This window comes from Pundamilia nyererei, unplaced genomic scaffold, assembly GCF_000239375.1.
Source record: "Pundamilia nyererei isolate P.nyererei 1_Seehausen unplaced genomic scaffold, PunNye1.0 scaffold00002, whole genome shotgun sequence".
Classification (NCBI taxonomy): Eukaryota; Metazoa; Chordata; class Actinopteri; order Cichliformes; family Cichlidae; genus Pundamilia; species Pundamilia nyererei.
The window spans coordinates 5051445-5067756 of NW_005187403.1; the positions used below are offsets into that span (position 1 = coordinate 5051445).

Here is a 16312-nt window from a genome sequence, read left to right on the forward strand (position 1 = left end):
ACTTTTCTCAACTTTCTTTTCCTCTTTGTTTTTATAGTTACTCTTTCTTTAGGTATTTTGGCTGCGCCTCAGTTCTCCTTTTCTTGTTACACAAGAAAAGTAAAGAAGTCGTGGGTGTAGTCTCACAAACTCCATTATTTCCTCCATTATTTCCATAGTCATTCACATCTCACAGAGTACTCCAAGCCTAATATAATATCATCCATTATAAGAAATTTGAGAAGGAAATCGTTAGAGAAGCATTTATTAGGGTATTGGGAAAACACCGCAGCATGATTTTTTTTTCCTCATTCCAGGAATGACATGAGCAATGGCATAAATTCAAACTGGCCTTATACCATTTCTACTTGGATTGGGCTTCAGTGTGTTTGGACACACATGTACACCCACTTCACCTATTAGTATCCATTAGCACTGCTGATGTTGTTCACAGTCGTTAGACTGAAAATGGGCTGGTTCTCATCAAATGCCTATTACTGGCCCAGATGACGAGTTTGGTTACAGTGACTCTGCTGGCCTTTTACTTCCTCTCATCACTTTCTTCCTGTTTAATTTAATCTGTGCCACTTGTGTCCTGCCACTTGTATATCTGTGTGGCTGAAATCAGTCCAGTTTGTAAACCTTTTACTTCGTCTTACTGGCTATAAATTAATATTCCAACCTATGGTGGATCCTGTTGATAATGAGATGTCTTCAAAATGTTATGGCTTTGAAGGCATTTTGGTTTGTGGTGTTCTGACAGAGACATTGTAGGTATTTCTGGCGTATCAGTGGGTATCAAGCTATGGTATTAAAGCAGTCTTTAGACTTCAACATGTTGTGTTGGTGCATCTTGCTGTACACTGGTGCTATTCTCACGTCTAAGTCTCATGTTGAAATGTGATTGATTGTGTCCAGCAATAGCAAGAGCATAAATGTCCTAACAACAATACTCAGTTTAGCTTTATTTGTCAGCATCGCTTTGCTCTGCATATATATAAAAAAATCGTAAAAGACAATAATGCTATTTTTAACGGCATTACCAGCGAAAGAGAACCTCTTCAAAAATAGTTTTTGTTTATTATGCAAATACACGCACAAAGTTGTCAGGTCTTGACTTCAGGCATGACAAAAGCGAAATCAAAAAGGGCCAGCGTCTGAATACTAGATGACTTTATAATACAAGGTTAAAGACGTTAACAACTTCAGTTTTACACTGTTAAATGCGATCACAGAAAATCTCAGTGATTTAGAGAGAAATCTTGTGACCATGAAGGTGCTCTGCACTGTACTGCAGGACTAGTGGTTCAGTGAGTCACCACAAATCAGTCTGCAGGGACGAAGATATCAATTATTTACTTTTAATATGGTAACTGACCAGTATCAAGCTGAAAATAAAATGGTGTGATATATGAAAAGATATAAAGCGACAATAAATAAATAAATAGTCACACTACAAAATGTAAGCAAAGACAGTTTAAAGCCTGTGTACTTTCTGATCTCGATGATCTTTTTTTCTCTCTTTGATTTTGTTGCTGTTTTGTTTATGGCGTGGGTGCATCATCTTTAACCTTCTTTTTTGTCAGGTGCTGACCGTTCTGCAGGAAGTCTTTCCAGCTGTGAAGGCAGCAGAGATGGCAGTGAAGTTCCGGCCATTGTGGTGGGAGGGCTGGCAGACCTTGGGTCGGGCTCAGCTCAACTTGGGAGAGGTGGACCTAGTGAGTGTATCTGGCAATGCATTAAAAACGTCCTGTGAAGGCAGGGCTGCAAGAAAATGCAAATAATAAATGGTATTTTTAAGTCACAACTACTGCAGACTGACCTCCTTAACCGCTTATCCAATTCAGAGTCACGGTGGGGCTGGAGTCTCTCCCAGCTTTGATTGGACGAGAGCCAGAGCACACCCTCAACGGTTCACTAGTCTATCACAGGGCTAACACAGAAAGACAGACAATCATTCAGGCTAATATTTGCAGTTTTATTAGGTTAGTTTCACCCAACCGAATAACCTTATCTTTGGACTGTGAGAGGAAGCCAGAGTACCTGGAAAGAACAGGTGCAAAGAGACGACTAACATGCAAATTCGCATGGAAAGGCCTCATGCTTTTGTCAGATCCCACCACACAACTGTGATACCTTGTGATACTTCTCTGCTGCCACTCTAGGCATTCTACCCTGGCGTTCTAGGCTATTTTAAAGTAGAAGGATAGTCCGAGCCTTCAGCTTTCAGGCCCCTGCTTCTGAGGAACCAGCTCCCAGTTTGGATTCAGGAGACAGACAAGACACCCTCTCTACTTTTAAGATTAGGATTAAAACTTTCCTTTTTGATAAAGTTTACAGTTAGGGCTGGATTAGGTGACCCTTAATGCACATTTAGTTATGCTGTAGTTGTGCTGTATCAGTAGTGTTGCATAACAGTTGATGGCTTTTTTTTTCTTAGGCAGTCGCTAATGGTCTTTACTGGAAGGATTAATTTATGCATTTGATTTTGCAATAAACTATGCCTGTTTATGTAGATACTTGTAAGTCAGTTGTCTCGAATTTGGAGCGCCGTTAAGATGGATGACTTACTGTGTTTACTATTACTTTTTTTGTGAACTCTGTGAGACAAAGCGACTCTATGAAAGCACACCCAGGTGCCTGGGGCTTGGACGATTGCTTAAATTGCCCCAGAACACGCCGGGACCTGTGGGTGTTCGAAACTCGCAGTTCTGCTGCTCGGCCCTTTTCAAGCCAAACAAACAGGGGTGAACTCAGAACGCCTTCAGCTAATGTTGCTCCTACACGCCCCAGAGCGGGAAACCTGTCCTATGGTACCAACAACAACAATAGGAAGTGTTGAAAGTTACAGCTAAAACTAAACCAAATATAGACACACCTCCCTCTGTAATGAAGCTTTTGGGATGGAAAAGAAAAATACAGCACATCTATTTTTAGCTTGACTTGTTCAGTCGAGTTTCAAAGCTTTGTATGCACCAACATGTTTGAGTAGCACATGTTTGTGCAAATGTGAACACAGTGATTTCCATGTTTCCTCTCCATGGCTCTGCTCTAGTCCTTCCCTTCTTTAATTATTATCCCCTGCAATCCAATTCAAGAAAAATGCATAGTCTCCATGTATGATTTGCGTTTTAGCATAAAGTTTGTTTGGCCATGAGTTTTATAGAGAAGACTGATGATTTTTTTTCCTGCAGTAGCAGTTGAAGGATTACTTTCATTTATAAAGGTTGATTTGGCTCTAGTTGATTCAAGATTATACTTGATGTGTTGTTTTAGGCACAGACGGTTGCACTTTTTTCAGAAATCTTATTATGATTAACCTGTCATCATCTTTGACAGCGCATGTTATTTATGTTACAGGTGAGGAATGTTAACATCAAGTAGTTTTGATAGATTCCCATCAGGAGATTAATGCAGGCTAGCAATTCAAGCATGAAAAGCAATCTCCAGATTACAGAAAACAACATTTATCTTATCCTTTAAAGAATTGTGTTTTAATGAACAAGTAACAGATTTTCTTTTTTCTCATTTTTACTTTTATGGGAAAATGGGAGGTCAGACAGGAGTCTCTGTGGACTATGACATTGCCAGGCAATAATGTGAGAGTAGGCAGCAGGTGGTAGAGAGCCTGGAGACGTGGAGTTATGCACTGGTGAGAAGAGGAATGCAAGGAGAGATAGATGTGACAGTTAAGCACCTAAGTACCTGGGGCCAACCGACAGTGCACAAGAGAGGTGAAGAAGAGTAGAGGCAAGGTGGTGTGGGTGGAGACGAGTGTGACAGAAGTTTACAAGATGATTGTAAACCTTCCCATTTGCTATGATGTATACTGTGCGGGGACACTGGCACTGACAGAGATCAGGATTGGTACAGATCAGGATGGACAAGATTAGAAATGGGTATATCAGAGGGACTGCTAAAACAGAGCTGTTTGGAGACAAAGTTAGAGAGCCAAGGGTGAGATGGTTCAGACATGTGCAGACAGCAGATATTGGGTATACAGGACAAAGGATGTTGAAAAGAGGAAGACCACGGAGAAGAATCATGGAATTAGTGAAGGAGGACATGCAGAAGGTTGGTGTGACAGAAGAAGATGCTAGAGATTGATTGGAGGTAGATTATCTGCTGTGGCGACCCCTTAAAGAGAGCAACAAGAAGAAGAAGAAACCAGGCAGCATATTTCAGGAGTGATGTGTGGTCACATAGATAAATATAGACCATGAATCTTTCTGTTCAGTATAACTATTAACATTCAAACTAATGTGCGAACCCATCCCACAGTCATATAAAAGTTATTGAGCTCCTTTTAATGGAACGATCAATCTGTCCACAATGAAGCTTGTGGTCGTGCTCATGACAACGCTGATGCTGCAATCACCTGCAGCATTTAGGACAGTAGTCTGAAATCTTGTATATGTCCCTAAGCGCATGTCATTACTGTCCCTCTAGGCTGTGAGGTCATTCCAGATTGCCATCCACCAGTGCCCATCAGAGCGCACCCTGTGGCAGGAAGACCTTACCTGGGCTTGGAGGTTACAGAAGCAGCAAACAGCAACCAAGGAGAAGATTCGACAAGAGGAGGAGACTAAAAAAGAGATCCTTAATGCCCCTGAGCTCAATCAGGACTATGATTTTGAGTCTGACGAAGTGCTAGCTGCTTGTATGGCCGTCGCTGAGCGACAGACACGGTATGAGGAGCTAAAGAGGACCGCTGTAATCATAGATGCTGAGGGGAATGTAAAAAATGTACTCACAGGGGAGGAGGGATCAGAGGACTCAGCCACACCATCAAAGGAAGAGTTTGTCAAAGCAAGAGGACTTTGAAGAGAATATAAATGACTTTCAAGGTTCCGCTTTTGTTTTTGTCTTTTTTGTACATATTAACATTCACAAGAATTGTGAATGTTAATATGTACAAATTAAGACAGTTGAGTTTTACCCATGTGTGTCTGAATCCCATTCATGTAAATAGTAGTAAATGTGCATGTGAAAATTAAGTTGTAACATAATGTGGTTTCAGACAACAGTAAAAACAGGCTGAGGGTCAGATTTCAATCTGTGAAGGTCCGTTCATTAATTACTGAGGATTCATCCTGATATTTGTAGAAATATCAACTTTATTTGCTTCTAGTTGTGTTTCAAAATAATGTGGACACGTAAATTGAGAGACTTTAACTTCCCTGATTTACATGAAAATTACAACATTTGCTTGTTAAAATCTACAGCCACAATCTTTATGTGCGATTGTAAAGTACAGAGAAAATTCACGAGACTTGTGGTTACATTTTACTCTTGTGAATATGATTGTTTGTGAAATAGGATGTGGATTAAAACACGATTTATGCTCAGCAAATTGTCAGTGAGTAAATAAACAATGAAAAAAATGTCATAGTTGTGTTTCCTGCAGTTTACTTTCACCGGAGAAGAAGAATTGACTTGTGCAGACATTTATTATGTACACTACTAGTGAAAGATTTGGACACACCTTCTCATTTAATGGTTCTTCTTTATTTTTACTGCTTTCTACATTGTAGATACATACTGAAGACATCAATTATATAAAGCAAGATATATGGAATTATGTAGCAAAGAAAAAAACAATAACTCAAAATAAAAACTCCGTTTTATATTTTACATTCCTCAAAGTAGCCACCCTTTGTTTCTTCCTGTTAAAAGGGAGTTTTTCCTTCCCACTGTCGCCAAAGTGCTTGCTCATAGGCGGTCATATGATTGTTGGGTTTTTCTCTGTATGTATTATTGTACGATCTACTGTACAATATAAATATATATAAGCAGACACATCTCTACATCAACTGTTCAGAGGAGAATCGAGACTTTATGGTCAAATAGCTGCTAAGGAAAAGCAGCAAGCAGAAGAGATTTGTTTAGGATTAAGAAACACAAGGAATGGACATTAGACCAGTGGAAATCTGTGCTTTGGTCTGATGAGTCCAAATTTGAGATCTTTGGTTTCAACCACTTGTCTTTGTGCAATGCAGAAAAGGTGAACGGATGGTCTCTATATGCATGGTTTCCACCACAAAGCATGGAGGAGCAGCTGTGGTGGTGTGGGGGTACTTTGCTGGTGACACTGATGGGGATAATAAACCAGCATGGCTCCCACAGCCATCCCATCCAGTATGCATTTAGTTGGACCATCATTTATCTTTCTAACAAGACATTGACCCCAAACATATCTCCAGTCTGTGTAAGGGTTATTTGACCAAGAAGGAGCGTCAATGGAGTGCCGCTACAGATGGTCTGGCCTCCACAGTCACCTGACCTAAACCAAGTCGAGATGGTTTGGGATGAGATGGACAGGTGACGGGAGTGAAGTGAGAGGGACAGACAGACAGAGGATAAATTAATACATATAGTATATGTATTAAGAGGATTAGGCTTTAACCCTAATCCTGAATTGCGGCTGGTGAGTTGCTGACCCTATTGTAAGTGAACCATTTTCTTTATGTGATACCACAGGATCCCAGCATGCTAAAGTCAGGATTCTCACTTGTTCATTTCAAAAAATGTTTGTTTAGGGAGTTTTTAGTTTTTGTTTTTTGGTATTTTTGATTAACTTGTTTATTTGAAGCTATTACAAGCTTAATCTCTTGAACTATTATCCCGATTATCTCTGGTAATTGTTTTTTACATTTTTTTTTTTAGTTTTCAATTTATTTTTCCTCAGTATTTGTAAGTCATCAAGGACTCATCAAGGCCCCAAACCATGACTCTCCCTCTGCCATGCTTCCATGCAAACACACTGCTTCCATCAGTGTCTTGGAAGTATTAGAACCCCAGCTCTTTCAGTCAGTTTCTTGAATAGTGATGGTTAGTTCACTGTACTCCAATGGCCTCCACAGTCAGCAGATCTCAATCCAACAGAGCATCTTCTAGATGTGTTGGAATGTCATATTCATGTCATGGATGTGCAGCCATCACATCTCCAGCAACTGTGATGCTATCATGTCAAATATTAAACCAAATCCATGTCAGAAAGAATTAAGGCTGCTCTGAAGGGAAAAGGCTGTCCAGCCAGGTACCAACAAGGTGTACCTAATAAAGTGCATGCTTAGTGTGTTTTATGATCAAGGTACAGCTCTCACACTCCAAAAAATTAGCAGATTTGGTCAGTACAGAATTTGTATGCCTCCAAGTGAGGGGCACATCTGTGAAGTCTCACCGGATTAGCTGGAACATCTGATTCCAAGAAACTGTTGAAGTTATTTGCATAGAGCAGTCACTTCCCTTTTCTTGTCTGGTTTGTAGGAAGGATGGGGAAAAACATTCATTTCAGTTAAAAAAAAAGACGATTAGGAAAGTGAACGTAAACTGCATATAATTAATTACTTGATCAGTCAGCACCACAGATGGGTAATGTAAACACGAGGCGGGATATAGATTGATTCTCAGTGGTGATAAATGTCAGCGCTTCAGATGACTGACAGGAACACTGTGTAATAATAATAATAACAGGAAAGAAAACAAACTACTAACACTTTTTGAAATAGAGAAATATGGCAAAGAGAAAAAGAAGACATTTCTACAACGTAATCTAACTTCTGAAATATATATGTATATATAAAGATTATATAAGTTGTGACACGCTTGTCTGAGACACACCCAAAAACATCGCTGGCGCAGTTGTTGTTTTTAGAAGTTGCATAATAAGATGAATGGAGGTCACCTGTGTATAATCAGGGTGCGCCAAGTGATTTTAAACACACTGTATTTGGATGGTTCAAATGCTGGTCAAGCCACGTGTTCAATTTCAATGTAAATCCAAACTTTCCAAAAGAAATAAAAGAAAATGCATGAAAAAAAGGAACTGTTGTTAACCAACTGGCTTTGCTCAGCCGAACCTGCGCCTCCTACTTCACAGATGCCTCAGCATTTCTGGGACAAGTCAAAACTTTTGTTTTTCTAAGAGTACGGCTGCTTTGAAGTTGTTCTGACGCCGTCAGGTATATACTGGCTACTGGCTTTTTCCTACTCTTCAGCAGAGTTTTGGGAACTTTTTTCCCCCACATTCTAACAGTGTAGCTCAAGGGATAAAAGTATTAGTCAATCTGCCACTTCATGTTGCGATCAACAGTCTCAGCAGTTATTGGGTGGTTTTAAGTGAAGATGTCTGCAAGGCAAGTCATCCCTGGAGGATGAATTTTATTTATTTGCTGAATACGCTTGGGAACCAGACAAAAAGTCCTACAGATTAAGATAACTCTTTTTACTTTTTCTCTAGAACAATTAATGTGGGTTCAAACAAAGGCATCTACAACGGTTATAAAGAAGTGATTGTTGCTGCCATGGGAAGGCTTAAAAGGACATGTTAAATCAAAGTGAAGTCCACAAGTCATTCCACAGTGAGAATTATTCACAGTTACCCATCTTCTCAGGAGCAGATATCCCCAGGGTTGCCAGAAGAAACCCTCTTATATCTAAAAAGAGCATGCCAGCACGGCTTAAATGTGTAAAGTTGCATCTGAACAAACCAAAATATCAGCACAAACACCTCTGACCAATTGTCAAGCACAGTGGCAGAGACATAATAATTTAGACTGATTTTACAGTCATCGAGTCGACCATGAACTCCTCCGTATACCAAAGTATTCTAGAATCAAACGTTGGGCCATTTGTCCAACTGTCGGGTCATGTAACGGGACAATGACTCAAACACAGCACCAAATGTACAACAGAATGTCTAAAAAAGAAAAGAATCAAGGTGTCACAGTGGCCCAATCAAGCCTAGACCTCTAACTTACAGAAATGGGACCTTAAAAAAGCCGTGCATAACTGCAAACTTCATTGAATTGAGGCGACACTGTAGAGACGAATAAGACAAAATTCCTCTTCAAAAATGTGGGAGACTAAATCAGATCAAATGGGAAAATGTTTGCTTCCAGTTATTAGTAAAAGTACTTCTACATGCTATTGAATCATGGGGTGTGCTTAGTTTTTTTTTACACAATACTTCTGCATTTTTGTTTCTGTGAAATAAATATTGAGATGGCGTAATGTGTCATGCATTGTTCTTTATCTCCAGTCGTATAAATAAAGTTATAAACTGCCAAGAAGCAGCCGGCACCACTATTCAGTGGCTGATCGATACTGTAATATGTCCTGAAGGCATTGCAACAGAATACACATGACAGCATGCTGGGATGGGATTGCACAACCTGTCACTAAGTTGTCTTTTCTGCATTACTGCACGAGCACTAAGTGGCCATGTGTCGGACCACACCTTTCTTGGCTCTTATTTCAATATGAGCTACACGTCTTAAAGTTTCATGATTGCAGCCTGCACAGTTTTGCAGAGAGGCTATTGTTTTGACAAAATCTGCCTTCAGATAAATCTGCCAAAATACTCAGAACAACCTTTGTGATAGTTCCTGCTATGGTCGTGTTGCCATGAAGCTACACACTCCCAAGATAAAAACAAGATCAGCCATTCTATTCCAGCTCATGAAAACGATTAGTGCACAGTATAGTTTGGTAAGCCATCAGCTAGAAATAATTACAACCTTTTTAAATGGTTTGCAATGCTAATAAGTGCCATTATTCATCAGCTACTCTCTGACAAACATCGTCTAAATCAATTTGATTCTGTTCATCCTCAAATATCCTGATTGGGTAACAACAGCTCAAGTTAAAATAGTGCAATAGTTATTCTAAAAGCCCATAATGTCACAACTGGCCTCTTTTTCAATGGCATCTTCTAATGACCCTTTGTTTTCACAGGCTCATCATGGCGAGAGTTTAAATGTTTAAAACAGGCTGTCACATGTTAGCGGCGCGAGCTGATGAGATGGGGAGAGAAGGGACAAGTTTCCAAGGAGAATCGTTTTTCCTTCCGAGTCTCTGCTAAAATCCTGTCACAGCTGTTTTGTCAGTCACTATTTCCTGTCTCCCGAGAGGCTCTACAGCTTTAACAGATTTCTGAGGTCAGAGCTGTCTTTAAAGGGTTATTGTTCTCAGAGGGGCATTTCATTGCTCTCGGAAGGCTCTGGACGGAGGCCACAGTGGAACTGGAAATCATCAGAGGTAAAGAAACCAGCTGTCTGCAAGTGAACGATATCCTGCCGTCTGAACCGGCTATTGATTTTAAATTTGCTCAAAGCAGTCAGTGCTGACCAAGAGGATGGCAGGTGCTACGTCTTTTATAAACATCCATAACATAGAAATGTTTAAATTTCACTTGGGTTGTGTTGAAGTCGTCTACTTTCCCTTTTGTTTTGCTTTTTGCTTTTTTCTTGTTGCAAAGAATCACTTCCACAATGGGGCCAGGCATTTGTTACCTGTAGGTTGGACTATTGTAATTCCTTAATCTCCGGATATCCTAAAAACTCCCTTTTACTTCCTCTGCATTTACCGACCACTATTTAACTTTGGTCTTCTCTCTCTCTGTAGTTTATGCTTTGTTCTGTAAGTTGTCTTTTTTCTATCCTTTTCTTTTCGCTTTTTTCCTAAACACACGCAGTCATGTTATTTGTCCCCGTTGTCCTTACGTACTTGCTCATTGACACCCAACAATCCATGATCCCTTATCTATAATACTGTAGGATCCTTACCTTAGAATAGAAAGTGCTAAATGAGTACTGTAAATTGGTGCTACATAAACTGAACAGAATTGAACCAGCCTCATTGTTTTAATTGACAAAGTGGTGAACGCCATTAACCCTGAAGTGATAACTAATGATTTTAACTCAGTCTTTGCTGGACTGATCAATATTGTTTTCAGTAGACTCGGAGAAGCACTTGCTTGTAATGTTAGTAGGTTCATAAGTATTTGGACATTAACACATATTTTTGTGTTTTGCCTCTGTATGCCACAGCAGTAGCTTTTAAAATCACACAGTCAAGATGTGACTGAAGTGCAGACACAGTACCCCATTTTCAGATGCTCAGAAGTAATCGGACATTTGACTGACAAGCTGTCTCATGACCAGGCGATGTCTGTCCCTTCATTATTCCATCACAGCAGACGAAACATCTGGGTTCATTTCAAATGCTGATCTTGTATTTGGTAACAGGTCACTGGAACTCTCATTACGAGGTCCAAAGAGATGTCAACAAGAGCTCTAAAGTCCATAATTAGGAGATACCTTTGTGGAGGGAAATCAAGAAGGTTTACAACAAGGCGCAAAGCACTGGTCAGACTAAAAAACAGGAAAACCAGCAAGGTATTCACCAGAAAACATCTAAAAGAGCATGCAGAGTTTTGAAAAAATGCAAAAAAGAAAAAAAAACTTTGGACAGAAGAAACCAAGATTATTTTGCACCAGAATGAAGGGAAACACGTGGAGAAGGAGAGGAACAGCAAGTCATCTGTCAAACATGATGTTGTTATGTGCCTGTGGAACCGGGTCACTGCTGGTTATTGATGACGTGACTGCTGCTAAAAGCAGAGGATGAATACTCTCTGCTGAGGTTCAGCAAATGCTGCAAAACTGATCAGACACTGCGGTTCCACAAATAGAACCGCAACTAAAGGCAACTGAAGCAAGGACCTGGTAGATCATCTCAAGACAAACACAACATTGACTTCAAGCAGTCACTGACTTCATTAACGCATTAAAACAATCCTTTTTAATGTGGATCTGTGTATAAAAATAGCTGTAATTTCTAAACACTTAATGAAACAAATTAAAGCTGAACACCTGCGCTTCAGTCACATCTTGACTGTTTAAAATCCTCTGTGGTGCTGTACAGAAGTGAAGCTTCAAAAAAATGTGTCATTCTTCCAGAACTTACTGACGTACAGTAGCTGTACATCATCAAGCATTTATTTGCTGTTAATACTTGTTTGCACATCATTCATCATCATTCACTCTTCCTGTTGATTCCAAAAGAAAACAACACACTGACGTTTATTAGCTTATATGAATATTTAGACACTTTTATTTTGTTTATAAATTTGGTACATAAGTTGTTGCTGTTTTTTTTCATTAGACACATTTACACAACATTTTGTGATAAATCTGACACTGAACATGAACGTGTGTTTATATTTATATATACGTCTATAGCAGCAGTATATCGAGGTCATGGCTTCAGCTTTCATTTCCTGCCTTATCTTCCTCATAAACTCTGATTAGCTGGGATTATTACGCATTGCATTACAAATTAAATCAATAAAATGACGGGATTAGAAGGATTTTTAGGAGTCACTTTGAAGTCTAACGTCCTCCAGTGTCTGCACTGTGGAACTCTAGTGTATAGCTGCCTTTGTTGTGGGATTCAGGGGATGGCATAATCATAGTTTTGATGAAAGAGCTGCTCTGACAACCAATAAAAGTTTAATGTTTGAAACAAACAAACAAACAAAATAAAACACGAACACACATTCATCCCGCACCGATCTTCAAACTAACCGAACCTTCTCACGCAGAAGACAGTGACGTACAATTTCACACTAAAAATAAATTAACATCCTGGCATACTGTTCACATTTTAACACAACAAATTCTTTACAGACATCGTGCAGGTTGTTGAATCACAGCGAAACAAAGACAACCTGGCAATGAACTGAAATCCAAAAAGTGCAACAGGAGAGCTTTATGATGCTCCCTCGGTGGGCTTGTACTAATAAAAGTTATGTGATTGTATTCATGTGAGTTTAGCAATATAGCAAAGAATGAATGTGGAGTGATACACTGATAACGGGTACTCACAGAAGGTCTGTAATTCATCTGTCAAATGTTTGTAGCAGTCCACAAGATATCTACAGACTGACAGAATTTTCAGTCTCCAAATTTTGTTTGCAGTGCTTTCACTGGTTCCCATCTGTGAGGGGAAAGTCTTATTTTGGTGATTATGCTTATGGTTATATACATTTTTCTTGTATATCTGCTGTCTCATCTGTCAAGGTGACATGTAGAGGTGGGTCTTTGGGACACACTGGAGGCTCTTTCAGTGGTGTTTCCGACACTTTGTCCTCTAATACTCCGTGTCCCCTCTTAGACCCGTGGACCTCCTGGGGGACCTGCAATGTCTGTACAGCAGGAACGCTAGAGTCACCCTGCACTCCCGCCTGAACTGACCCACGCGCCTGCATGTTTCTCTCTGATGGGTACAGCATGGTGTGCGATGTGTTCACCATTTCCCGCAATTCACGGGACATCAGTGATGGTGAGTCCCGAGAGACGATGGATGAGGAGAGATAACCGTCAGCACAGAGGAAGTGCCTGCCACTGCTTCGTCCCCGTCCACCCATTTTACAGAACACACACTTGATTTTCTCCATTAGCTTGAGAACAACTGTCTTTCTGAGCAAGATGTAGATCCAGGGGTCTAGGATGGGGTTGACAGAAGCCATGCGGATGGCCTGCAGGTCGTCAAGTATCGAGTTCTCGTCTTTGCGGTTTCTGAACAGCTGATTTATGAAGATCCTCAGCTGAGAGGCAAGCAGAGAAAACAGAAAGGTAGAAAAGTTTAATAAGCATTAAGAACATTTTTATTTATTTATTTATAACATTTCACAAAAGCAAACAATTCAATTTTTTGTTTTTTGTCGACACTTGATTGGCTACACCTGATTCCTTCATTTAAGAGTAATATTTTATATATTTATTTAATATTCTTACACAGTTGAAATGGAATAGTCAAGCATAAACAGACACTATCTGACTTCTGCTAACTGAGGTAAAGTACAAAGGGCAAGAAGCCAATAAAAGAAATTCCCACATTTCTTGCTCTCAAATAGCAAATGAGATTTTGGCACTTGGGCTTCCCCCGAGTCTAATCGTCAGTTGTCTTTTTCAAGACCCGCAGGCCCGGAAGTTTAAATCTTAAGATTTAAAACAGCACTCAGTTATCGCTACTAACATTACAATGAATTGCTTCTTATAATTTCTAATCATCACATCATAATTTTGACGGATAGAAAAAAACCTTATCCTAAAACGTTTCTAACGGGCACAGTGAGAATATAAAGCTTTTGCAAATGTATTGTTGAGTTGATCTAAAAGATAAACGTGCCACTTGTCTGGGTTGTACTAATTGAAGCTAAAGTTCTCTTAGTGCACAGTTCACTTCTGCGAAAGTAACACAAAGAGGACGATGTTTTAACAAAAACACTCATAACTTTGCTCCTTGACATTATCTCAGGTTGGACAATGACGTCTGCTGATAAAGCTGAGAATAAACTGAGAATTGAGACTTTTGAAGTTAGCAACTTTAACGACACTGGTTACTGTAAATACTCGCATCAGTCCCCCACACAAACACACGTATTCCCTTGTGTACGTGTGTATGTGTGTATGCTGAAGTGAAAGCACAAAGGGTGTTAACAGCGAAACGTGTGACGGCTCACAAAGTGTGTCATCAGACCACAAAGCTCTAAACCAAGGACACAACATTCAGAAAGCATATGCGTAAAACCTGTGTTGGTATTTGTGTTTGCGTGCGCACAGTCTATTTTTTTCATTACACTGATCAAGTTTAACACAATATCTTTCCTGGTTTTTCTGTCTCGAAAGAACCAGCTTGTTACAACTCTGTGACAGTCTAGTGCGCGCGCATATACTAGTGGCGCGCTTGCTCGTTACCATTTCGCCATACTCACCACTAAAGGTATGGAGCAGATGAGGACGACAGCGGATGTAGCTATAAGCACGATCACCATCTGGATCTCTGCCCCAGCTAATCGTCCAAAATTTCGTCTGCGCCGGAGCTCCGCGACGCGCCGCGGATCTGTTCCCAGAGACGTGCGGCGGATGAACCGCTTGTGCATCAGGATCAGAGCTCCACACACGACCACGTTGCATATGACAGTGGCCAGCACGATGCCCGAGTTCACCCCAGCGTACATCAAATTAAAAGTCTTGACACTTGTGTCACTGCTGTTCCAGTCGATGAAACACCAGGTCTCAGACTCCTGGAGTTTCACACGACCGAACCCCATGCTGGGCATCGCGCAAAACACAACGTTGGAAATGTATATGGCTAAAAGAGCCAGCGCTGCGAGTCTCTGGTTGACGTACTCGTTGTAGAAATATGCGTGGTTTATCGCCAGGTATCTTTCCACTGACATTGCAAATACAATGCCTAGCTGCACCACGAAGAAGAAGAGCAGGATGAAGCCGGAGTACTGGCACAATGGATCAGCTCCAGGCCAGGTGCCTTTGATGTAGGTGGCGATGGTGACGGGGCTGGCCAGCAAGGTGCCCAGCAGGTCTGTCACCGCCAGGCCACACACAAGTGTGTAGAAAGTCGTCTCTTTTCGTTCCTTTCGTGATATTCGCAGAACAACTATGGCGATGACATTCCCCACCACCCCGAAGATGAACATAATCACCGGGATGGTGGGCGTACGAAATCCGGGTTGTTCTTTCGTGGAGTTCATAACTGCAATGAATTCTTTCACTTGTTCACGCTGAGCAAAGCAGTGACACTTCCCATTAATGCTCGTTCCTCCAGTTCTCCAGTAACCAAACCCATATCTCCAAAACGTCTCTTTTACGCACAGAATTTATACTCCATATCTTTGGTGAAAGTACGGATCCACAGGAGACAAACGTTCACTCAGGTGGTTTTGCTTTGCAAGAGATGCTCCGACCGAGGTTGCGAGCTGCGCTTCACGCTGTAATTACACCATCATCTGACAGAGTAGTTTCCTCTTGGGTCACTGACGGCAGCTCCTCCTCTGTATTTCCTTTAACCAGCGAGCTTTTCGCGCAGCAACACAACCAAACACCATCTGCAGCAGAGAAGCCGCCAGAAAGAAGGCGCAGGTTAGAAATGAGTGTCTCAGGTCTTCTTTATGATTGGATTTCCAAGTGTGCACCTACGAGGACGTGAGTTTATCAACGTCTTCGTCACCGCAAAAGTCATAACAACAGCTGGTTTGAACCAGAATAGTTAATTAAACTGGGAATAACCATGCATAAAAAATATCTAATGAAATAGAGTATATAAGTGTGGTTTATAAAAGAAAAGGCGACTTTATTTATCAAGCAAATTAAAAGATAGCAGGAGATGATTTAGTGCTTTTCCAGAATCAGAGGAAACTCAAATGATGTGAAACAGTCTAACTAAAGTCTAGAAGCCTGCTTCATCTTTGTCTTTACACAGAGGGAAAAGTCGCACTTTTTATTGCGCTACAGTTGCAAAACAGCTCTGCACACCAGTTTCCCGACTTATTTTCATACAACACAAATACAGTGTTGATGCGCTGTTATCTTGATCATGATGCACGGTACTCTTCAGGTTATGTAGTCATTTTTCACTTGCTTCAAGAAATGAATAAAGAATTAATAAACCGGGTCATATTGATGTATTATGGATATAAACTATAGGTACAACATAAACCACTCTGCTGGAAAAATTAAGCTGA

General features: G+C 40.5%; 2 protein-coding genes across 2 annotated transcripts in view; one reads left to right on the forward strand and one right to left on the reverse strand.

The window, feature by feature from the left end:
• Positions 1–5368, forward strand: part of ttc33 (tetratricopeptide repeat domain 33) — a 15920-nt gene extending 10552 nt beyond the window's left edge. The window contains exons 4-5 of the mRNA XM_005720221.1: positions 1566–1697; positions 4429–5368. Coding sequence (XP_005720278.1) covers positions 1566–1697; positions 4429–4803 — 507 coding nt within the window. The 3' untranslated portion in view covers positions 4804–5368. The remainder of the gene's footprint in view (positions 1–1565; positions 1698–4428) is intronic.
• Positions 5369–11845: 6477 nt separating this feature from the next.
• ptger4b (prostaglandin E receptor 4 (subtype EP4) b) lies at positions 11846–15590 on the reverse strand. Its single transcript, XM_005720222.1, has 2 exons — positions 14543–15590; positions 11846–13372 (listed from the first exon to the last, which is right to left on the reverse strand). The coding sequence occupies exons 1-2, from the start codon at positions 15320–15322 to the stop codon at positions 12803–12805; spliced, it is 1350 nt and encodes a 449-aa protein (XP_005720279.1). The 5' UTR covers positions 15323–15590; the 3' UTR covers positions 11846–12802.
• Positions 15591–16312: the final 722 nt, after the last annotated feature.